General features: G+C 50.6%; 1 protein-coding gene across 1 annotated transcript in view; it reads right to left on the bottom strand.

Moving 5' to 3' along the window:
- Positions 1–6,824: 6,824 nt before the first annotated feature.
- Positions 6,825–24,660, bottom strand: part of TBX4 (T-box transcription factor 4) — a 37,065-nt gene continuing 19,229 nt past the window's right edge. Inside the window, exons 5-8 of the mRNA XM_044430501.1 lie at positions 16,672–16,824; positions 11,761–11,849; positions 11,037–11,278; positions 6,825–7,756 (exon numbers count right to left, since the gene is read on the bottom strand). Of these exons, the coding sequence (XP_044286436.1) occupies positions 7,137–7,756; positions 11,037–11,278; positions 11,761–11,849; positions 16,672–16,824 (1,104 nt within the window). The 3' untranslated portion in view covers positions 6,825–7,136. The remainder of the gene's footprint in view (positions 7,757–11,036; positions 11,279–11,760; positions 11,850–16,671; positions 16,825–24,660) is intronic.

The raw sequence follows: 24,660 nt of genomic DNA, 5'->3' as shown, positions 1-24,660 counted from the left end.
TTAAATGGACTGCTTTTCTTGAAAGGGCAGGAAGAGGGGATGTGCCTGGGTACCTCTCGCTAAACGTATGACATTTTCAACCCCCCGGCTCGCTTTCTCGATTCCTTGATCTTTGAGGCTTCATTTGAAGAAGACCTGGAGAAAGATGTTTTAATCATTAAGGGGAAGGGGCCCCGGTGCCGGGTCACCTGTTTAAGATGAATCGCTACCTGTCCTGGTGTCCATTTTGTGCTGGCTGCAGCTCCGGGTAACACTCACCTTTGCTTCCTCGCTGGCTGAGGAGCCGTGTGCTGGTTTCCATTATTTTCTGATGCACGTCGCGAGTTCATTGCTTTCTCAGGATGCCTCCTGATTGATTCCTTATGACTCGCGGAGAACCCCTTCAGCATTTAGTGGCCTGGCTGAAACGAAGCAACACTGACGAGTTTGGTTGGGTTTTGTTTTCCTTTTTCTTAGATCAGGGACTGGTGTGTGTGTCGCCGTTTGCTGCGTTACTCGAGGCAACTCGCCGGAGCGTTGGGTTTATTTTTTTAATGGGTCTGCTAACAATTTGTCTATAAAAGGACTTGGGATGTTGTAAAACATTTCTGCCGTGTGTACGATCCCCTTCAGCAACAAGTCGGGTGCAATGAAAGCGAGCTAATTGGATATTAGTAAGGCTCTTCGCTCTTCATCAAAGACAGTGCGGCCTTCCTCTCGACACCTCCGCTCTGAGGGCGCTACACACTTGTCCTGTTGAAGGCCATGTGCTCATTACTTCCCCACCTGTGGCTCGGCCGTGACGGCGGCCCACGTGCTTCCGAGTAGATTCAAGGCACCGCTATGTTTTCAGAGCCCTCAGCCCAGCCTCCCAGGGCAGTTGTCCGGGCCCCAGCGACACCCGCCACTGGTAGTGGGTGCCCCCCTTTAGCCGGCGCCCCACTCTTGGGCAGCTGAGTTTGAGGGCTCCGTTTCCCACAATGCACCACGGCTGGGATTGCTCTGAGGCATTGTGGGAAGCTGAAGCCCTCCTCTGTCATAACCCCTTGTTTATAGAATGCTCTCCCCGGGGAAGGCTGTCCGGCGTCAGCACTGTCAGCCTTTGGGCAACAGGCAGAAGCGACCTTATTTTCCTAGGTTGTTTGGTCACCTGCAGCAGTCCAGTTGTGAGGTTTGCAGCCACGAGGCGGGGGCAGTTTTTGTGCATCACTTTGGCTTTAGATTATGCTTGTATCTCATTTTTGTTCGCATTATTGTGTTGACTATACTTTATATGGGTTTTGAGATTTTCCGTCCTCCCGTGATATCTGTCCTGCATTTCTGTGCAATGTGCTTAAGTCGCGTTGAGATTGGGTCTTTGCAGTGAGAATTTCCACTGTGCATGGAAATGAAATATAGAATATATAATAATACAGTGCATGGGAGAAGCTGTTGCAGCTATTACCTGCACCAAATAAGCTTACAGCTGGAACAGCTCTCCCTCCACTCGGCTCGAAGCACAGTGAGCATTTATTTGAGAGCCAGAGCGGGGTAGTAATGAAAGTGCGAACTGAGGACCTAGAAAGTCCCAGTTCTAGTCCCCACTCAGCCGTGATGCTCGCCAGCTGACTTCGGGCCAGTCGCTTGTCCTCAGCTCAGTCCACCTCACAGGGTTGTTGTGAGGGTAAAAGGGACCTTGTGAGCCGCCTCGGGTTTCTTGCAAGAGGAAAAACATGGGATATAAAACACAGTGTCGTCTTCGTAGTCATTGTCGCTTATTGCATGTTCAGTCCACCAATCTTCTGTCGAAAGACTCAAACGCCATAAAAGCAGTTAAAATGCAAAATGCAGTGCAGACTTTCCAAATAATAAAATCCAACAAATAGCACAGGAATCAATAAAAACCATTCACAATCCTCTAGAGCGTGGCCTCTGATCTGTGTCGATCAGGATGGTCTTTGCCTGGTGCTGGACAGATAACAAGGTAGGCACCAGGCAAACACCTGAGGGGCGTTTGTCCCGTAGTCGAGCCATCTGTGCCCCCCCAGGAGTTGTTGGACTTCAGTTCCCATCAGCCCAACCCAGCAGGGCCAGTGATGGGCGAGGTTAGCAACTGTAGTCCCGCAATCCCTGGAAGGTGGGTGTTGTCTGCCCCTGCCTGATGGGATGGTGTCCTAGAGGAACGTTCCCATTTTGTTGGAGCTAAGCAGGAGCAGTCCTCTTTCTTGGGACAGATTGTCACGGCCCAGGTGTCTGGAATTCTCTTCCTGGTGGTACCTTGACAGTCATTTTATGCACCTAAAGGTCAAGTTAAAGCACAAGCTGTGAATTGGCCAGCTCGACGGAGTGACATTTCAGCTACCACAAGTTCGGGGACTGTTGCTCTTCCCGGTAAAGGCCGTTGTAGTATTTCGGAGGAGACTGCCAACCACTTGGTATTATCTTGGTCTTGGTATTATCATGCAGGCAAGAGCAGAGTAGTACAGAAACTTTAAAAATAAAGGTATTTTGCTGCATTCATCAGTGGAGATCAACTCCCTAATGATAGGAAGAAGCTCAGCTAACTGTTAAAATATTCTGAGAAGGGATGTTAAACCCCAAAAGTGCTTTCTCCTGGGCGTGCAGAACAGATGGCACATTTCTTTAGTCCCAAGGTGAGCCACCTGTGACCTTTCAGATGTTTTGGCCTGCAGCGTCCACCATCCTAGTACCTCTGCTGGCTGGGACTGATGGGAGTTGCAGGCCAGAAGAGCCGCAGGGCCACCTTCAGAAGGCACTTGGCATCTGCTTCATTACCAGACGGGATGGGGGCAACTCCCACCCGCCCCCTTTGCTGTCTTGAGAAATGCCCGGGGCAAGCTTAGGCCGGTCGCTATTTCTCAGCCTAAGTTTAAATCAAAGGGCCATTGTGAATATACAGTGTCCTGGGAAGAATCCCACGTGCCACCCTGATGCCTTAATAGTGATTTGTTAACAATCAATTAAATGCACTTCCGTTGATTGCTTTGCAGACCTCGGCCTGGATCCCGCAACCACTTTGCAAGACATCGGGCTGGCTCCTGCAGCCACACGCACACAGAACGCTTTGCCCCACCGTGAAGGCGGCAGCCTGCACCGGGACGCCTGCCCAGGACGCACTAAGGTGAGTGCTGCCAATTCGGTTCTTCTAATGGCAACCCACTGCGTCGTTTCACAGACACAAAAGCCATCTCTATCCTGCAGAGCACCTGGCGCTGGAATAGTTTCCAGTGACCTCTAAGCCCTTTGCAGCGATTTGGCCAGCAAGCCTCCCCCTTTGACCTTCATTTTAATTAGCCTCCTCATCCCAGTTTAAGCCGTCCTCCTTCGGAGCAAGAAGCAGCCATGTTGAACTGGAAAACGTCCACTTGTTTCTGTTGGACTTGGTAGCACTGAGGTCATTGTTCCAGGTGTCTTGACCAAAGATGCCTCTCTCTCGACAAATGCGGGCTCTTGTGGCGAATTCCATCTGGTTCCAGCCCAAGAACAATAAATGCCCCACTAGAAATGCCCCTGGGGTGGAGCTGTGAAGAGCCCCGCGCTTCCTGCCCAGATAAGGCCGGGGGCTCCGGATTGGCTTTTCCACTTTCCAGAGCGTCCCGCCTTCCCCCACTCCTGGGGGAGGCTCTTCCCTTCAAAAGAGACATTCTTTCACTACAAGCTGCTATAAGACTTATTTAATGACATAATAAAAGTAATGTGGAGCGGCCCATATTTTCCAGAACGTAGATTCCCCCCTCCTCCTTCCTAAGAAAATATCCTTGCCAAAAAGCACCCTTTCTTATTCCAGATGTTGGCTTGCCCCAAACTCCAGGATTGTCAATGCTAGCAAATCCATCTGTTTCAGGAGGGGGGGGGTGCCCATGGATTAAGTTTTGTTTCTTTAATTTCTGGAATATTTTAGCATGACGTATAGGTCTTCAGAAATCTGCTATAACATTTGTCCTATACAGAGAGTGGGCCAAATCCTGTATTGGTAGAAGTGCCAATGAACCCAAAGGAAATGAGTAAATGGGGGTAACATGCCGACAAGAAAAAGTCCAGAGTTGAGAATATAAATTTCGCACAAGACGAGGCCCTCTCTCAAATAAAATTGCTTTTACTCACCTAGAGGCCTTGAATGGAAAACTATGTATATGCAGAAATAAGGCAGAAGCCACTTAAAGCGCTTTTACACAATGGTGGTAGCCACCCATGGCAGGCACTTAAGACATGCCGTTGGCCAGATTGAATCACCAGATGCCTTTAGCCAATGAGCAGGTAAAATTTAAATTTAAATCAAGTTGCATGTTTGCGCTGCCTGAATGAGAGCTTAGAGCTTCCACTCACTGGGTTGGACTTAGCCCATGCCATGCCCAGGGAAGATCCGTTCACATGAAGGGGGAAAGAAGAACTAACGAGCAGGCAAACTTTTATTAATTTTGGTGAGACTAAGTTAAGCATGCCCCAGTTCTGGATCCATTGTTAGGAGGAAAAGTCGTCTTGTACGTTTTTGCCTTCCTTTCTACCCACGTAATAGCCAAACAGCAAAATACCTAAAACAATTCACTCCCTCCCCCAGTACTGTTAATATTTTAGTTGGTCAATACTCTGATTAAAATGCACATTTCACAACTTGATTCCACCCTCATAGAATACAACAAGAACAGAAGGAATTTATTCAATTAGGGAATGTCTCTCTACTGGGCCATTAAATACAGCAAACTTTGATTTTAACCGCTTACTTTTCAGTTACTGTAGTTGACTAGACTATAGGCATTTCCAGAGCAAAAAGCCCTTTACTTCTAAAAATGTGGTTGCCTTTGGAATATTGCAGCATATTTTAAGTGGAGCTCCAACCAGTCAAAATAAATAGGCCGTTTGACCTGAAGAGTTCTTCTTAATCTTATGTATGTTGGGGCCATTTATATTAGTTGGTGGTGAAGGCAATGTCTCTTTACATTTGTTCCATGGCCCACAGATTGATTCCCCTTTGAAAAAGCACTGAATATGCTCCAACACTTAAAATCCCTGTAATGGAAGGATTTCATTTTTTTTGCAGTTCCGTAAAGGTTCACTTAGCAAGGTGCCCAAGGAGGCGTGTGCTTGTTATTGAAAGTCACCCAAGAGACAGTTCATGGTAGTAATTTTTTTATGTTCTGATATGTAAAATAAAATGTCCATACTATTGTAACAAAGCTTTAAAAAACAAAAAAGGCCACACTGCCTTTTATCTAACGTGGATCCTAATAGAAATTTATCTGTAGCATATATGTTTCATCTAACCGTATCTTAGTTTTTACATCACAAAAGGTTGTAAATTAAAAAAAATCTTAAATAGCTGTATTTTTTTAAAAAAAAAGTCCCTTGCAACATTCATTAGTTTATTATATGTATTTCATTTTTCAAAAAGCAAAGCTGAATGGAACATGGTGGGCCTGCATTTGTGAGAGAGAGATATACTTTATATATATAGATAGATTATATATATATAAATAATTAGTCAGCATGCAAGAACACTTGGTAGCGACTTCCCAGTTCCGATTATGGACGCCCATTCCGGCCACCCGCACAGGCTGCGCTGCAGGACCGCCGTTCGCCTCCCCAGCCCGCTCACTGGCATGGAACCACCACGGCAGGCCTTGTCGTGGGCCGGAGAGAAGCCGTCCGAGTGACTGAGCATCGGGTGTGTGCCAACCCGCCTTGCGCAGGGTTTTTGGCTTCTCCTCTCCCCGTGTCCGCCCTCCTGGCACCGGGCGCGCAAGCCCCACGTCCAAGCCATGGCGTCTCCGGTCAAAAAGGGGGGCTCAGCGAGCGGAGGGAGGGGAAGCCCTTCAGCTGGTCCTGACAGGCCGGGGTGGATCCACGGATGTCTGGCGCTCGAGCTCCCGGGTGCGTAGCTCAGGGCGAGCTGACGTCCGCGAGTCGCTTCCCGCTCGTCCCTGGAGGAGATCGGTATTGGCCTGGATGCACAGAAATCCTGCCTCTGCCCTCTGCCACCACATGCTTTCCCCACTGTGCTTGTGCTGTAGCTTCTGGACTTGGTCCCTGCTAGGCTAGTTTGCTGCTTCCGGCATTTTGAGCGAATGCAGGGCAGCCGTGAGCCAGACTTGGCTTCTTGGAGCAGTGCCATGTGCGGCAGCAAGCCTGAGCGCCAGGCTGCTCGTGTCGCGCCGGATCGGGGGTTGCCCAGTACCTAAATCTGCAATGCTTCCTTGCGTGAAGCCACGGTGGAGCCCGAGCAAGCGTTACAAACTCAGTTCCTATGCCCCAGCAGATGCCCCCCTGCAGGGAAACACTTGGCGTTCTTCATTCTAATTCTATTCCATGGATGTCCCTGTGGGTGCAAGTCACAGGACACGTTAGTCAACCTTGTCAAACTATTTTCACAGAGTCAGGCGGGGGGTGACCCCAGAAAGTTCCTCCTCCTGTCATTCTCCGTTTGCAGCTAGAAATGGGGGTTCTGTTTCTCGATGGAGCCAACTGCTTCCCCCACCCCGTGTTGTGTCTGTGTGCAGGGAAGTACTTGGTTCTTAATAGCTTCTGCTCCCCACAGACACAATCTGAAAAATGTCCTTTTTTCCCTTCCCAGAGTGAGCCCGCCCTCCGCCTCCGTGCAAGGCTCAGAGCTGCCCCGGGCTGCTTCTCAGAGAAGAATCCTGCGCTTCGGTTTGCCAAGAGGGAGCTGTTGGCACTGAATCGAAACGGGGGCATCGCGAGAGGCCCCTTCCGTCTCCTCCTCCATCAGGGCCAGCTTTGGCCCAACTGTGGCTGGGGCCCACCCTCGCAGTGTGACTTTGTTCCCTGTAAGACATCTACACAATGCCAGGACATAGCAGGGTGCCCTGCTTGAACGAAATGGGGGAGGTTCTGGTGCAGGGCTGGCTTGCTTGTTTTCGGGTTGTTTGGGGGACCAACAGGAGACGGGACAAAAGCAGCGGGTGGATCCAAGCCATTGAGCCCAGGGGCCTGTGCACGGAACTGGACTGTCCCCCCCTCCCACCTTGGGGTCCAACGGAAAGCGGGCGAGCGAGCTTTTCGGCGACGCAAAGGCCCAGGGAATCGCCGGTTTCCGTGGGCGCCGGGGAAGTGCAAGTAACCCACAGGGATTAACACGGAGTCGGCCTGGCCCCAGGCGGCGAGTCCGGCCTCGGCCAGTGTGTCCCTCGCCCCGCAGCCAGTCATCCATCCGCCCAGTTGTCCACGGTCCCCATGCCGGAGTGGTACTGTAAAGTCGATTCCCTGGACAGCGAGAAGGTCTGGGAGTACAAAAACTCGTTGGCGGAGCTTATGTGGGGGGACGGGACCTTCCTCTCGCACACGGCCGGGTGCACCCTCTCCCGCGGGAAGGAGGACGCGGGGACCCTCTCCCGGACCTGAGACTGCGAGAGCTGGTTGTACACCGTGAAGGGGCTGCTGGCCGGGGGCTGGGAGCTCTGGTTGGCGATGGTGGGCAGGCGAGGCATCATGGTTGTGGCGGTGAAGTGCGCGGGGAACGGCTGGTACGGCACCGTCTCCATCGTCTGGACGCTGTAGCTGGTGTACGGCGCAACGGAAGTCCACATGTTGCAGCTGAGCGGCGGGGGCGGCGGCAGGTCCTCCACCGAGGAGACGCTGGCGATCTCGGCGCCCGAGCCCGAGTACATGCAGGCCTCCCGCGGCGCCACGTCCCCGCAGTAGGAGGGGCTCAGCATCGGCTGCTCGTACGGCGGCGGCGAGCGGAAATAGTGCTCTTCCCCCACGGACGAGGACGCCTCGAGATAGGAGCGCTTGCAGGGGAGCTCCAGGTGCCGGGCACCCTCTGTAGCCGGGGACAAAACCGAGAGGTGCGTTAAGACAGGGCGGGCGGCCTCATTCGCCCGAGGCGTCTCCAGCTGCAATCGCTGCATCAGCACTTTGGAAAACGGGAACGGCAGGCATTCAGGGTGACTGTGGGCTCCCAGCAAACCCCCAGTTCTCTCCCAACGCAAACCATTATGTTACGTTGCTAGCCCTTGCGGCCCCTGGGGAATGTCTGGAAGCAAGCCGGGCAAGCCGTACGGACGGCATGGTTTAATTCCAGGTATGGATAGAGAGGGTCTTCTTTGTGGTCGCTGTGCAACACGCACACGCACAGGGCCTGCATGAATGCACCGACGGCCACGCAAAGGACATTCGGGAAGGTAAGCAGCCTTACTTTCTTCCTCATGGCCACTAAGGTACCTTCCAGCATCACCCAAAGACTTTCGGAGGTGAAGGCGACACATTAGACCAGGTCTCAGGTCACACTAAGCGAAGACGCTCTGAAGCACTGCCCGCCAGGCCCTCCGTGGACTCTCCCCCCCCTTCTTCCCTGCTTAGTCTTCTCATGGTCCCTGGCACATATCCTGGGCCCATCTTGCCTCCCTCCTCCTACCCCCCACCCTCCAACACCTCAGAAAGATTTTAAAGTCTTCAGCCCCTAAAAATCGCACGGCTGTGCTCATAATTACCACGATTTCTTGGTCTTTTCCAAGTAAACCCGTAATGGCTGTCAAATATGGATAGTATCTTGTTTCCCTCTGATTGCAGCTATCAAAGGGAGCAAGGAAACGGGGTAACAAGAAGGGGGCAGGCTCAGGGCCGCCATCTCTCACTTCGCAATGCAGTCCTCTCTTTTTGAAGTGCTGTGCTGTGACATTCCTTACTGTCCTTCACCTTTTCAACACTTCCCCAAATCGCCAACTAGTCCAGGAAAGGGCGATACTAATTCCACCTCCCACCTTCCTGTGGCTCCTTCCTAGAGCGTTGACTGCTGTGGTTAATGGAGTTCCCTGACCCTTCAAAAAACAAAAGCAAAAATATAGGGACATTGGAAGCTAACAAAGATAAAACTGCACCAGCACCAGCTGCTTTCCCCCCTTTAATGCTGATTTTCAGCTGACTTTCGCTAATGGGACCCGGGAAACGGCCCACAAATGGCCCTCTGTGCAGTATTGTCACCTCACACACGTCACAAATTTATTTTGCAAGTTTGTCACTTGCAAACTTCTGACGACAAAAACTACTGCAACAACAACAGTGGCCATGCTAAAATAACAGAGCTGTACAATTTCTGTGGCCATCAACGGATGAGCGGCGGTCATTCCAGAGGGGTGTCTGTGCCTTCCAGAGACAGGGAGAGGGCTGTGATCGCACGGAATGGCAGGTACGTGCTGAGCAGACCCCACCATCCTGACGAGCCTTACCTGACCCCTGCAGCACAATTCTAAGTACAGCCGTCTAAAGTGGGCTGAGGGATGGCGGCTGAGGATCATGGGAAGTGTGGTCGGACACCTGCAGAGGGACCCAGGTTGGGGAAAGCTGATGCTAGATGGCCGCGACAGCAGGCCTTTTCTGCAGGCTCGGAGTAGACCGAGTGTGCCCGCTAGAACACCCCTTGTGCATGAAATGGCCAGAGAGGAAGACTTCTTTGGAAGGAGACGCTCTACCGCTTCAGTTCTGGTTGAGACCTCCTGCTTCCTCTCTGACCCACAAGAGATGTGGTGAACAGCCGTCCAAACTGTCTTTTCTGGGATCCTTGCAAACATTTTAAAACTGGGGATATCACTACTCCCCTCCCACCACCAGCTCAACAAACACTATTCCAGCCTCTTGGTCTTATATCTTGCTCTCCGCAGAACTAGGTGTGGCTAAGGCTTGATTTCAAGGGACTTAGACTTACCTAATTCTCTGTAAGATCAGGCCGTTCGCTGCTCTGCCTGGATTAAGCAGTTTGAAAAGCTGCAGGATCACTTTTTCCTTCCTTCCCATTAACATGGTTACAGCATTTATCACTCTTTCAGAAAGATATTCCTTACTAATAAAAAGGGTGTTGCCAGTGTCCAACTGAGACGATCGAGCTTGGCTTTGCTTTACCCACAGAAAGCGCCAGTGGCTTCGCCTACTCCTTTGAGTCATCCCGATTCCTTCCCATCCATCTCGATCGCCAGCTGCCTGCGACGCTTTTGCAGTGTGGCTTTTGCCAAGTTCAAGGAGTCCCCGAGTGACTTAACTGTGAGCGCTCCCTGACTCCCCAGTGTCTCTACATAAGCCAGGACCTCGTGTCAAAAAGCCACAGAAACCTCGCAAGATAAAGCGAAGGGCGTGTTCTGGCAACTGGCAAAGAACTGCTCCGAGCGCAGAGAAAGGTCTCCGTTCTGCATGGAGCATCTGCCGCGGAAGGGTTTCCTGAGCTGAAAAACCCTGCTTAATATACTGAGTCCCCCAGAGAATGTCTATCAGAAATATAAATTATATTCATTAAATACAATTTATAATAAATAAATTATATTCATTAAAATGTGTGTCTGCTAAGCATGGTAAAGACCTTTTTATTTAAACATCATTTCAATTGTTAAAACATATGATCTGGCCGGGGCAACTTCTTCTTCCTTCTCTTTCTCCTCCTATATTTTTATCTTATACAGATAATTTTAATTTTGTATTTGTAAATCAATGTATTTTTTTGTATTTTTATATTTAATGGTAATTTATTAAGTACTATTGTATTTCAATGTATTTTATCATGTTGTAAGCCGCCCCGAGGTTTCGGCAAGGGGCGGCATAGAAATGTTATAATAATAATAATAATAATAATGATGATGATGATGATGATGATGATGATGATGATGCATCGAGTGATTCGCTTGCGCTTGTCCTTCCAAGCTCTGCTGTCCCCCGTTTCCTCTCCTCTCCCTGACAAGGCTCCAGCAGTACAATCCCAGCCCTGCTTGCCCAAAAGAACACTCCAGGGCGTTCGGTAGGGATTATTTCCTAGCAGGTAAGCTTGGGGTGGCAACCTTTCACAACTAACGTGGGTGTGTACTTACCAGACTGGCCCGCCTAAAAACGTGGCATGAAGCCCCCATTCATACAATATAAATAAATCGTCACTCTTGAGCTGCTAGTTACACAGAGCAAGGCCAAAGCAATTTTCAAAAGGAAGGAGAGAAGTTCCCACTCAGGCTGCCATCCCTGTAGGCCCCAAGGCCTTGTACAAGACCCTTTGGGACGTGGCCGGAAGCCCCCCTGCTACTCGGGGCTCCCTTCCCGGTGCTCGCCTGCCCGCCGGGCGCCCTTACCTCGCCGCTTCAGGCAGTGGTAGAAGAGCCCCGACTCCCGTTGAGCTGTGAAGGTGTTGAGGGGCAGCTCCTGTGCCTCCGAGCCGGCGAACTGCACGTGGGTGCCGTTCTCGTACTGGTAGTGCTGGAGGCCCTGGTGGCTGCTGTGCAGCGGGCTGACGTCCGCCTTGGCCGAGAGCTGCCCGTGCGTCGGCACCAGCCTCTGCCGCATGATGGTCTTGGAGATCACTGGGTACTCCTTGCTGCAGGCAGAGAGGAACTGGTTACGGAGTGGTGGAAGGGCAGGCGACAGTGGGTTGCAGGGGTGCCTTTGAAAATTCATCCCTCAGAAGTCAGCCCAAAGCAGAAACGAAAGTGGCAGGGAACTGGGGGGGGGGGTACTTCTCAGCTACTTCTCTGGGGTCCCGAAGACAAGTCTGCCCGTGTCACTGCTGCCTGTGCCCACCCAGCAAGCCCTGTGCCATCCCACTGTGCCTCCCACAGGCATTTTGGGGCAGTCGGGAGAGGTCACCAGCAAGAGGGAGGGTGCCGGAGCCAACAGAAGGACCCCTGGGTGGGGTTCCTCCATTCCCAAAACGGCAAAGGAAGGGATCCTGCTGGCGGAGAGGAACGTGCCCCGTGCCAGCTGCTTCCCAGGCATAAAATAAACGCCACCCGTCAGAGGCAGCAGCTGCAAAGCAGCCGAAGGGGGCTGGGGCCGGCCCCCCGCACTGCGCATGCCCACCTTTGCAGCCGCGCCACACGCAGGTCGCTGTCGTCGCTGCCCCGGAAGCCCTTGGCGAAGGGGTTGTTCTCGATCTTCAGCTGGGTTATCTTGCAAGAGGAGGAGACAAAGTGGGTGAGTCCGGAGGGTGTCGTCAGGCCCCTCTTAGTTTTTGAGGGACAGCCCTACTTCTGCAACGGGGCTCTGGCAGCCTCTGAAGGAGCCCTGGGCCGATTCAGGCACGTGGGTCACCAAACCCCTTTGCTTCCCCCTCCCTTGATCCCCTTCGCTTCCTGCCCCTTTGTCAGGCATGGTCCTCCACCCCAAACAAGTGCGCTCCAAGAACAGGCACTTGCGTTTCTCACTCGGGGCTCCTCTGGCCAACGTGCCCCGGCGCTCTGGGTGGAATACGCAAGAAGCCTCGCCAGAGCCTCTGGTTAACCATGCTGAGGCCATAATGCTTACGCCTGCAACTTGAACTCTGCAACCAAGATTTGCAGGGCGTGTCTCTGGCTGGCTTTCCGCAGAGCTGGTTTTTATTTGAACACGCGCCTTAGGAATCAGCGGCTTGCTTGTGGCTCGGTAATGCCAGCATGCCTGATGTCAAAATAATACACTCAGCCATTTGGATGAGCCGCTTCGAAAAGGGTGAATGAACAGCCACGGCCCAGTCTAGCTTAACTCAAGACCTCTGCACAGGTTTCATGCCCTGCCAGCCAAAACTAATCCCGCACCGATCCGAAGCAGCAGAATGTCTTGGGGGGATATGCCAACAGGCCCAGCGTACATTCCGAGCATTCTGTTGCAGCAGGAACAATGCCAATCAAATCCCCTTTGATTGCAGGCTGTAACACATCGAATTGTGGAGAAGTCAAAGGCCCGGCACAAGCATACACGACCGCACGAGCAGGAATTTTAGCAGCTCTGCTTAAAGATGGGCGATGGCAGCACTTCTATTCTCAAACATTTCTAAGTCAAACGCTTCCACCTACTGAAGAGCAAACCTGCTGTGTGCAGAAACACCGCACAGTGCTACTGCTGAGGCACAGGACTGTGCGACTGGACAGGTCGGGCGGAAGAGAAAGCAAAAAGCAACCGCCGGTATCCATGAGCTCGCTCGGCTGCGTCGCGCCTGTGGTGGAAGCACGGGGGGCAAGGACACGAAGCCTCGCACGGCCCGTCTTGCCTCGCGAAGCTTTGCTGGTCCCCGTTTGGGCAGCCGCCTGCTCCTCACGGACACCTCTCTCCTGCAGCTGCCTTTCGCCTTGCCAAACAGACAGTGCTCATCTGATGAGCTCGTTCTCTTCTGCCCCTTAAATTTCATCCAACAATATTGTTTTCCAGGTGGGGGCAGAATAGATGGAAAGATAGCGAGGGGGGGATGTGGCTGTACAAATTTTAACCTCACCTTCTGGTCCCCCCATCTGCGTGGAAATGCATGCAAGCACGACACAGCAATGCGTAACGAAGGGCATTAAATCAGCGGGGGCCGTGCTAGGCCAGCCCTGCAGCTTCCCTGCATAAATGGAGTTTGCCAATCGCGGGGGGCAAACGAGGCAAACAGCCAACGGATGCCATGGCCAACGGAGAACATCTCCGGGCAGGGCCAGGCGTGACACCAAATCTGCCATCTTGACTGTGGTATCAAGGAGCGGGCCTTGCGAGGGCCCAAGTCAAAGCCCCACGGGGAAGCACAGAGCAGAATCCCAGCCTGAGAGACCTGGATTCCACCTCCCAGTTGGAGACCTCTCTGTCTGTCCAGGGCCTTGTTCTCCATCAGCTCAAGCATCACTGCCCAGCTTTCCGCACCTGAGCACACCTGATAGCGCAGGTAGGAATGTCTGAAGCCCGAATGGTTGGGCCAGGCTAAGTACCTCCTACATGCTCACAGGTACTTGTCCAAGGGACAAGGCCATGCCAGGGGAACCCCGTAGTATCATCCCAAGGAAACACGTTTCGTCGTCCTCTTGCTGGCCTTTTGGAGTCATTCCAGTCGGCTTCCAAAGGCTTTTCGGTGCCAAACCTTTTATCAGCTGCTGCTATTTTAATGTTGGTGCACTGCTGTTATTTCAATATTCTAACGCTGCTGTTTTTGTGAAATTTTATTCTATTGTTTACCTGGCCATTATGAATTGCCTCGGGAGGATCATTTGTCGTGAAAGGTAGTTTAAAAACTCACTAAAATCAACAACGCTATCAACAAAAAGCCACAATTTTGCCAAGCTTTTCCCCCCTCCGTTTCATTTTGTCAATGCTGCTCATGCTACCAAAACAGTAGTTAATTATGAAATGAAATCAAGACTCCCTCAGCCCCAAAGTCGACAAACTTCCCCGTTTGCAAACAGAGATGCAGAGAAGGGAGCTTTGAAGCCGAGCGCTGAGAAACCAGCATGTCTCTGGGTCATTTGTGTAGAAATATGACCCTCTCCATAATACTGACATTTTAAGTGGGACCTCAAGGTGATCTCTCTCAATAAAGGCCCTCAAGACAAAGCCGCTTCTGGATAGCTTCATTTTACGTCTGACAACTTTGCCATGGGTTACACAAGTTAAAGACCATGCAGGAATGAATGTTCCTTGGTACTCCTGCCTTTCTGTACGCCATCCGGTTTCCCTTCCTCTTTATGTATCCCCCCTCCGCCACTTCCTGCATGAAATCTGTGCTAGAAGGTTGTGCTTGCCGACGCACGGAAGGAAACCCACCTTTGCTTTTATACCAAGAGCAGCAGTTTGTGGGGAGACAGTCCCGGCAGTTCCCATATTTTCTTCTGTGAAGCGAATCGCGTGCGGTTCTGCAGGCACTTTTCCCCAAGATGCCCGCCACAAACCTGTGTGCCCGTTCATTTTGCAGCTGGCCAGCAGGAGGCAGAGCCAAGCGCAGATGGGCGAGAGTTTCCGACTCCCAGTTGTTTAACAGTGCAAATAAAAGGAATACCTATCCTTAAAGTAGGCCAGTGAAACCAGTAACACTTGGAGCAAAACCCGGAATTGTTGAGGGCCGGTGGGGAGAAAGGATTCCAAGGGTTTCAGTACTGAAAACAAATTCACAGGCTGCAAATAGGGCTGAAGGCCTCGTCCTTAATCCTACATGTATGGCAGAGTCCCTGAGCCAGCGTTTTGCATTTCGTTGGTAGATCTTAGGGTCCAATCCTACCGTCCCCAAAATTGCTCTCACAAGCCTGAGGTTCACTTATCCCCACACAGACTGTGATTCGGTTCATAAATTCTTGATAGTGCTGTCAGTCCAGACCCCAGGTTTGTCACATGCATCCAATCAGACCGAACCTTCACAGAAACGTGTGTAAATCCAGTACAAGACAAGAGCTGAAACCTGTCCTGTGTATTCTCACCCCTCCAATTCTCTCTCTCACGCCCACTCCAAAAATCCCTTTTTCCTCCTCGTTCTGACCACAAGTCAGGCCCTTAGCTCTGCTTTTATAGTAACATTCCTTGTATGTCTCTCTAAATACATATACTGTAATTACTTTTCACTGTGGATTTATGGCTCGGCTTTACCAGTCATTATTACGTTTGCTTGCTGTTTTGAATGACATCCGAGAGTTTATGGTCTTTGATTCATTAGTTACCGGGCTCGCCACCGCGACTGCCAAGATTCGTTTTGAAAAAACTTAAAGCCCAGTCCGCTTTCCTTCCTCTCCCAAGCCGTATCCTCTGGGCTTTGGCAAAATCAAGCAGGACCTGTGTGTGTGTGTTGATTCACAGCCTACCTCCAATAGATCACCACCTTGCCAAACGGAACGGCCGCCTTTCTAGATCAGGTGAAGGGCCGTCCTGCAGCCTCGTGAGCGATCCGTCCCCCCACGCAGAGCGCCCAGAGCTTCTGGCACCTGCCGTCCCTGCAGGGCTTTCCACTTCGCTAACAGCCACTTCGGACCACAAAGTTCCCCAGAAATTACTCTCCAGAGGTGCTGGACTACAGCTCCCAGAATCCCCAGGAAGATGTCGCCCGGCACCTCTGGCTGGGCAAAGCTGCCCAGAGCTCACCCCTTGAGAGACGGATGGCGAGAGCTTGTGGCATCTTGAGACACACACCTTGTGGGGGTGCACACGACCCACCCCAGCAGGGCCAACAGCTCTAGCGCCCAACTGGAAGGGTGAAAACTTGCACCAGGGCAGATGTGGTCACCTTGGTGGCCCCGCAAGGCTCACTGCCGCTTTTGCCCCAACAGACTTACCATGGCTCTCCTTCTGGGATTTCTGGGAAGACATGCTCAGCTCTGGCCACTCCTAAGACTACTGCCAAGCCAGCTCCTTGCGGCTGGCCCCGCTTTCCAGCACCGTGGGATCGTGCAGCGTTTCTCACCATACCAGAATCCTGGGTCACTCACTGAAGCTGACTTTCAACCCTTTTAGCTCCTTGGATCATGGCGCTTCCCACACCCAGGGAAACCCTTTCCATGACCGTTCCGAGTGTGGTGGCGCCTTTAATTTCAAACCCTGAAAAGCCTGCAAGTGGCACATGTCACTCTGGTACCTAGAATCCTGATTTTGTGAAGACAGACACATAAACGGGCAGGACCGGTGTGGAATTTGGGCATCCCAGGAGAATACTGGGTCACCCGGTGTGTTAGAATAGCTGCAGGGCAGAAAAAAGGAAGGCGCTTCTTTGGACAATGCATAATTAATTTCTCAATGCAACAGCTACAAGATGTGTAGATGGGCACCATGGCTTAGTTGGAGGGCACTGGAGGGAGGTGTAGAAAACTCACAATTTTTTGCCCAATTATGAGTTATAGTTCAAGCTAGGCAAAGTGAGCCATCACTGCTTTTAACAGATGGCAAGGACCAAATCTAGCCTATTTTGTAGGCTTCTCTGAGGAGCCGTTTACCCGGTAGAATCGTGACTTATGCCTTCTGATCATCCCTAAATTAAAATAACAAAATAGGCACAGGATGCAGAATGCCACATACCTTGTGATTCTGGTACGACGTCACGGATATGAAGGAAGTTTCTGGAAATACGTGGGTGCAGAAAGCCGTGTTCTTGGAGCCAAACGCATTGTTTTCATCCGCTTTGACAATGTGTAGTCTTGGCTGGTATTTGTGCATCGAGTTGAGAATAATCTGCGAGAAGGAAAGACACACCTATGTTTAAAGACAGATGCAAACAAACTGGAACACGTTCAGAGAAAACAAAATTTATCAGCAGACTAGAAACTAGTCACTACAAGGAAAGAGTGACAGAACAGTGTTATGTTCGACTCTGGTAGGTCAAGATGGAGGTTTTCCAAGTACCTATAGGAACGGTCCCTCAGAAAAGGAGCTGCAACCTGTCTCCATCAACCAAGACACAAAACAACCGCTTCAGTCTCAGGACAACTGATTTTTGTTGAACACACACACACAGTTTCCGACACAGCAGTGAGACAACGGAACCAACTGCCTAGGGAGAGAATGGACTCTCCAAGTGCTGGAATTCAAGCCAGCGGTTGGGAACGCTTCAGACTGGATGCAAAGCATTGCTGTTGCTGTAACTGGTGATAGTAATACCGTTTTAAAATACAACTTTGGAAATGGATGCTGCAAGAAATGTTCCGCTTTGTATACCTTGGAAGCTTATCTGGCAGAAGGTGTTTCCAGCCAGTGCGAAGGACCCTTTCTCTCCAGAACACATATATTCCACCCTTCGATCCAGTCAAGTTCTCCATGCGTGATGCATGCGCATGAGTAAAAGCTTGCGCATTAGCTTCTGGCCACACAAAGGGGAGCAAACAATTCCTCCCCTCTGTAGTGGACATTTTCCCAATAGAAATTCAGTTCATTCTGAGATTTTTCTTATAAAAAAGCATGAAAATTCATACTCCGTTTGGCTTTCTACACACTCTTTTGCAAACCCTTTCCTCAATACAATATAGTCGTATCTTTCTTGTCACTAACAGGCACAGTTTTTGGTTGGACAACCCGGCTTTAAAATTCTGAAAAATGCAAATTTTGAAGGTCAGTTCATGGATTGGCCTGCAAGTACTAATTACGCACATGTGCATTACAATATGAACAGAATTAATTTTCCCGACCAGTCTATTGCTTTGCACATATAAGCTGCTCAAGTGTTTAGTGACCACCGCTTGGATGCGGTAACTCCAGTGGAAACATTTTGGTGGAGGCAGCTTAAAATCCGGGGCACTGGAGCTGCGGAAGCACAGTGCAGGAAGTCCTGTCAAAGGCGCCCTTGTGAACGATCTGATGCATTTCTTAGCTTGAACAATAGGATAAAAACCTATACAAAAATGCATGCTTTGAGGGAAATTGGCACCGACTAGTAAGTACGCTTTGCTGGAGGGAAAAACTGAATTGCGAATTATCATCTGGCAGAATAACCCAGAAATGGGGCAGCGTCGGCTTGCAGGGGGTCACGTAGACAAGCGCGCAGCGTGGATAAGAGCCCACAAGTAAGCTTCTCCCAGTGGCCATGCCGAATGAGGATAATGGAAGTCGTGGTCTGGGAAAAACTAGATGGTGCACATTCTGACCGGACGGACCGCCTAGATTTCGCACTCAGCGTTTTGTTTTGGGTGTGTGTGCAGGGACGAATCCTCGGACACTGGCGGGGCCCAATCCGGCAACCCTTCCAGCCTGCTCTTCCCTTTCTGTCCGGCCACGCTCACACCCCTAAATACCGCGGCTGGGAGGCTGGCCGGCCTCAAGCCCTTTCTTTCCTAGATGCAAAAGGCAGCGCCGTTTGAGCGGGATCGGTGCTTTAAAGGGCCTTTTCATCCGACTGCGTCCAACTGCCCACGGTAGCCCGGGTGCATCATTTACTCTTTAAATGCAGTTTTTATTGATGACATTTTCCAGATCAGGGTCTCCCCCCACCCCACCCCGCCTTCTCGGCAGGAGAAATGAGAAGCTGGCATTTTATCAGCCTCAAGCAGGGCTTCTTTTAACTCTTTGGCGGCTGGCTGGCGGCAGGGTGCAGGCGACGGTGCTGCGGCTGGTCCTGAGACACCTTTCTCTCGGCTTGCCCCTCGGTGTCAGGAGAATCCATCCCCTGGAAATCGCTGCAAACAGCCCACGGAAGCCAGGACTTGGCCACGTTAAAACTGACTCTGAAAGCGTGAACTGTGGCAATTAATTGTAACTCTGTTCTGTTTCTGAAAGTCCAGACACTGAAACGAGAGATTCACGCCGGATGGCCCTCTTGACCGACAGCAAATTGCTCCCGTGTCTCCCCTTTTTTTACATAGGTGCTCCCACTTCTCTGATGTGCTAAAGTTCTGACAAGCCCCTTTATTTCCCCGACCTGCCATTTTAGTCCTTTGCCATTCTTACTCCTCAGCACTAAGCACCCTCACCCTTTGGGTGCTAAAAACGGTTCTGTGTGGCCCGTTTGTCTCGTGTTTTTCACGGGCCTCATTTTAGCTCCATTTCTGCTGGCACCCACCACCCGAATCTGCTCTTAGAGGGAAGGGTTTATGTGTCACCATCAAGGCAGTGTGGCGTAGTGGTTAAGAGCAGGGGACTGGGTTCTAGTCCCCGCTCGGCCATGGAACCAACTGGGTGACTTTGGGCCAGTCACAGACTCTCAGCCCAACCTACCTCACAGGGCTGTTGTTGTGAGGATAAGATGCAGGAGGAGAATGATGTAAGCTGCCTTGAGCCCTTTGTAGGAAAAAGGCAGGATATAAATCCAAAAAAAAAAAAAGGCGAACAATACTTTCCAGAGTAAGCTTAAGCCCCAAAGGAAAGTGGGTCCTACCCACAGGGAGCCGAAATCCCACTACTAATGATGGGGGAGGAGGAGGAAAAGAATGTGAGGAACGATAAAAGGGCCGACGGTGAGCAGACGCAGGTCTGTAACTGTGGATTTCTGCACACCACAGACGTAAACTGGTTTAAGAGTCCCTCTCACCAGTGGCTACTGGGCCTCTCCCAAGGGATTCCTCGCCCACCGCGCCAAATTATGGAAGGCAGAGGGATCCCTGTGGCTAGATTAATACACACCCCAGGCCTTCCAGCCCGAAAAAATTGCTGAGAGCCTTTTAGCTGTTTCGCCCTCGTTACCCATTCACTTGGTTGCGACACTGCGTCTTATTCTGCTTCTATTTCAGGTGAGGTTTTTAGTTTTATTTGGCCTGAACCTCGACTGGAAACTCACCAGACCGTGTTTTATTATTGCGTGGTGGGTAAATATACTAAATAAAAACAGTAACTCTATTGTGACCCAGAAGGTGTATGTCTGGGGACAATATATCCCTAGGATATCAGCTGCAGATTCACCGGGAAGAATCTGACCTAAAAGTTAAATGTATTCCAGCATTTTGACCCATTGGCTCCATCCCTTGCTGCTGATACACAGAGGAAGGGAGCGAAGGATCCATCTGTCTATTCTGGCTGAACTGTTTCTCGTTTTTCCAATCCTAAATTCATTTCTTCCCAATTCCACGTAACTCTGCAATACATTTGTATGTTTTCACATGTAGTTTCCTAACATAAGCCTCTTAAAACACTCTTCTCTAATATACATCGTTTTGCAAGCAATGTCCCCCAATACAATGCATTTCTCTACGTTGTGTCACATTCTTGTGTGTACTTCTCCGTGATACGCACCTTTCGTACCTCGTTTTCTAAACTGGACAACTGCCTCACAATATTCACACAACCGCCAACAGTTGAAGTCTGACTGCTTCAGTTCACATATCGGTCCCACCTGGGTAAGCCTGAAATCCAAGCCCGATTTCTTCCTTAGCCTCGCTTAGAGGTTCCTGAACCTGGACGTGGACTTACTTTATTTCTGTGGCGCCCATTCACCCAGACAGCTCTCTGGGCATCCAGGTCCCATCTCTAACTATCGTACTAAATAAGAACCACTTTGCTGAATCAGGTCCACCTGCCACAGGGTTCTGTTTCCCGCACCGCCCTGCCGAACGCCACCAGGAAACTTCCAAGCAGGGCTTTGGGTTTGCCTGCACCATCAGATATTGCCATGCTCAGCTTCCGAGCAGAGTTTCCTTCGCGATCGCATCGCTAAATTTCTATTCCTTGTCTAAACTCCCCCATAAACACACCCTCCACCACATTAAATGCTATAAACCACATCCCCCCACACCAAATGGACTGTAAAAATACATTATAATTTTGCACTTCCACTGCCCCATTCTCCTGCTTCTTGTAACATGCAAATGGTAGTCAAAAACTGGGAGTTCCAAAGCATTTCGGTGGGGAGAGTGTAGGCGCCCGGGTCCCACTTGGGTTTAGCTCCTTAATCCACTTTGAAGGAGGCGACCTCAAGCCTGCCCCTTGCATTGTGCTTTCTTCAAAACACAATAAGGGCTTTTAGAAGCAAAGCGGGGGAAAGGAAAACAGCCGTCGGAGTTGCCTGCCTAGAGTCAACATTATGGAGAGAAAGCGATGTTCCAGCCCAAAAGGAGATTTTACAGAAACTCCGAAAGGTACAACTGTGACCTGTAAAACTTTCGGAAGTTTTGGGTTGGAGCCACTTGGCGGGAGATTTGCGGAGGGTGCAAACTGCGCTGCTCTTTAAGCTGCCCCAATGAACCTGCGGAGTTTTGCACCTCCGTCCCTCCCTGCGGCAGTAGAGCGATTTCACGGCCGCCGAGGGATGGAGAGCCTCCTGTACGTGGGGGATGAATTGTGCAGAACTGGATGGAGACAGAAAGGCACAGCGTTTGTGTGTGCGGCCTACCAGTCATCAAGAAGTAAATACACTGGGAACAAAGCTGTGAAAAAGGGGCAAAGTGAGCTGCTTCTGAGATGAACTGGACCAGTTCTCTCATTCCTTCGACTAAGGACCGTTAGCCGCAGACTATTGTGCCTGCTCTCTCCCCACTGTCAACAGTCAGGGTATGATCCTGGCAAGGATATCATGATGCGGCTGTGGCAGGAAAATGGCCAGGCTGGCTGGGGATGATGGGGACTGCAGTCAATGCAACTGTAGGGAAACCCGACAGATTTGCTCCCTTTCAAATGCTGCCCTTTGAGAGGCAGGCAGGCATACTAACTTATGGAACACGCTCCCCAGAGAGGTCCGCCTGGCGCCGTCGTAATTTGTTTTTCGGCACCAGGCCAAGACCTTTTTATTTAAATGATATTTTAATAATTGTTAATATTATTTATTGGTTTTAAATTTTTTAGCCAGGATGTATCCAGATTTTATATGTACTTATTTGTAAGATTGTTTATTTATGGTGTTGGAAGCCATCCCGAGGCTTATGCGAAAGGGACAGCATACAAAAATTCCAAATAAATAAATAAAAATAAATCTCAGGGCACCTGTCCTGCAAAAGGCAGAGTCTTTCCATAGCATGACAGCACATCAGTTACCCTGCAGGTGGACAGTGAACCTGGGGCAACAGCAGGAGAAGGGCAGGTACCTGTCGCATGGAATCAACCTGGGACTTTTCACCAGAACCCCAAGGCTCCTCCCACTGGAGCCAGGACAGAATCGGTGGTCCAGAGGGATGGAGCCAGGTGCCTTCCGGACCACTGGAGGTCTTGCAGGCTGCTGGCAAGATATTTGCTTGGACTGGCTGTGAGGTGTTTTTTCTAAACTAAAACCTCAGTTTTCAGGTTTTATTGCAGTGTTGGCACTTGGCGATAAATAAGTGGGTTTTGAGTTGCAGTTTGGGCACTCGGTATCTGAAAGGTTCGCCATCACTGGGTTAGGGTTAGAAAAATGAGGGGTCCTGGTATAATTTTGATGGTTGGAAGCTGTTTAGAATGGGCAGAAATGATGAGCTGCACAGAAAAAGCTACTCAAGGAAGGCCTTTTCAAAATCGCCCTCATATCAGGGGAAGTATACCCCTATATTAGGGTTGGGGTGTGCAGCAGGGTAGGGTTAGGGTTAGGAAAAGGGGGTGTCCTGGCATGATTCTGATGGCTGGAATGTGTGTAGAATGGGCAGAAATGATGAGCTGCGCAGAAAAAGCTACTCTAGGAAGGGTTTTTCAAAATCGCCCTCTTACCAGGGGAAGTATACCCCTATATTAGGGTTAGGGTGGGCCCCAGGATAGGGTTAGGGTTAGGAAAAGGGGGTGTCCTGGCACGGTTTTGATGGTTGGAATGTGTTTAGGATGGGCAGAAATGATGAGCTGCGCAGAAAAAGCTACTCTAGGAAGGGTTTTTCAAAATCGCCCTCTTATCAGGGGAAGTGTACCCCTATATTAGGGTTAGGCCAGTGGTGGCGAACCTACGGCATGCATGCCACAGTGAGCACACACAGCCCTCTATGTCGGCATGCAAGCCAAGTCGCGCCAGCATTGCCCCTGCATTCGAGCATCGGATAACAGGGCACACAGGGGCCATGCGCATGCTCAGAAAGTAGTGGCGCCACTCACAAGCCACTCACAAGCTTCCGCATGGCCAGTCAGTGTGCCGCCAAGGATACTGGACTGGCTGTGAGGTGTTTTTTCTAATCTAAAACCTCAGTTTCCAGTTTTTATTGCAGTGTTGGCACTTGGCGATGAATAAGTGGGCTTTGGGTCGCAGTTTGGGCACTGGGCCTCTCAAAGGTCCGCCATCACTGGTCTAATGGCCGGAAAGCCTTTTTGCTGCTGTTCGAAAACCAGGAGCTGGAAACTCTTGCTGGTCTATTCCAAGCCGTCCACCTGCTTGCCAGCAGTTCCTGATCTCAGCGCTGCCCAACTTGGCTGAACGTTCGGGAATCCTCGGCTCCCTCGCGTATTGGAAAGCCGAGCTTTGGGAGTTTTCTCCAGTCGAGGCCCTGGAAGTGTACAGGCCGCCCTGTCCCTGGATTAGGCAAAGCCTCTCTGAAACATTTCTGCTCCTTTGCTGACACTGGAATCCCTTTCACAAAGAGCTCTCGTAATGAAAATAATCACACTTCTGATAAATTACATTACAAATGCCTTCCCTTGATTTACCACAAGTACAAACCTGTTTTGCAGGGCAGTATTTTTACGGCTAGCCCGTCTTTACAGGCAATATTTGTGGAATTGTATTAATTGAAATTCCCATCCAGTGACATTTTAAAGAATAGCGTCTCGCTTTTCAGCAATGCTTGGATCTATACCAGCTTAAATAAACCTGGCATTATTAATGGATACATTAAGGTTGTGTCAGCATTTCTGACTCATGTACATTTCAAAAAAGGTTTTCCCTTTTCCTCTTCCAAAGAAAGGAAGGAAGAGAAAAAATAGACACAGAAAAAAAATAGAAGCCAAAATCTGTCAAAACACTTAAGCTTGCTATATCCTTAACCACCCTCTGGACACCCACATAAATCAGGGTTTTTTTGTCAGGCTTATTATCTCTGCATGTAAGATTTTGAAATACATAAATTAATGTCTTACCCTAAGAGGAGGGATTTTGCTTTTAAGCAGTAATGGCTCAAAAGGATGTCTGAAATTTAGAGGCTGATAACTGCCTCTTGAAGCATCTGCCACTGGAGAGCCGCCGGCTTCCCTTAACGTGCTGAACGTAAAGTAATCCAAAATGTCTTAATCTTGCGAGTTGCAATGCATGGGTGTTGCTTGCAGGTTACTCAAGTAACCATCAGCCACAGCAGGGGTCCCTGAGCTCTGCCTCCCCTCTTCCTCAGGATCATGGGCACCCCACACTGTAATACTAAGCCGAGCAGTCCCGAGTGGCTTTTAAATCACCCCCCCAGGATGCAGGGGGCTCACACACACACTGCCCCCCATGGATGGGGGCAAGTTCTTCATCCCGTCATTACCCAGTCCTTCCACTGATGTCCCCATTCCTCAGTGGGCCCCAGCACGAGGTTCTTCCCGGCCCGTGTGTCTACAGGAGGAGCCGTGGGGCAGCCTCAGGTGGGGGGAGCTGTCTTTGAGCTGGGGCAGCCCTGGTGGCCCGCTGGGGGGCCAGAAGACCTCAAGAGGGCCTTCCACTTATCCCGGACAGCAGAGGATCCTTCCCCCGCCACTGCTTCCCCGGTGGGTGGGTGGGTGGGCCAAACAAGG

The sequence above is a fragment of the Varanus komodoensis genome, unplaced genomic scaffold (assembly GCF_004798865.1).
Source record: "Varanus komodoensis strain SLA01 unplaced genomic scaffold, ASM479886v1 scaffold20_1, whole genome shotgun sequence".
Classification (NCBI taxonomy): Eukaryota; Metazoa; Chordata; class Lepidosauria; order Squamata; family Varanidae; genus Varanus; species Varanus komodoensis.
The sequence above is the reverse complement of the archived record's forward strand: the minus strand, read 5'-3'. Positions and strand labels throughout refer to the sequence as shown.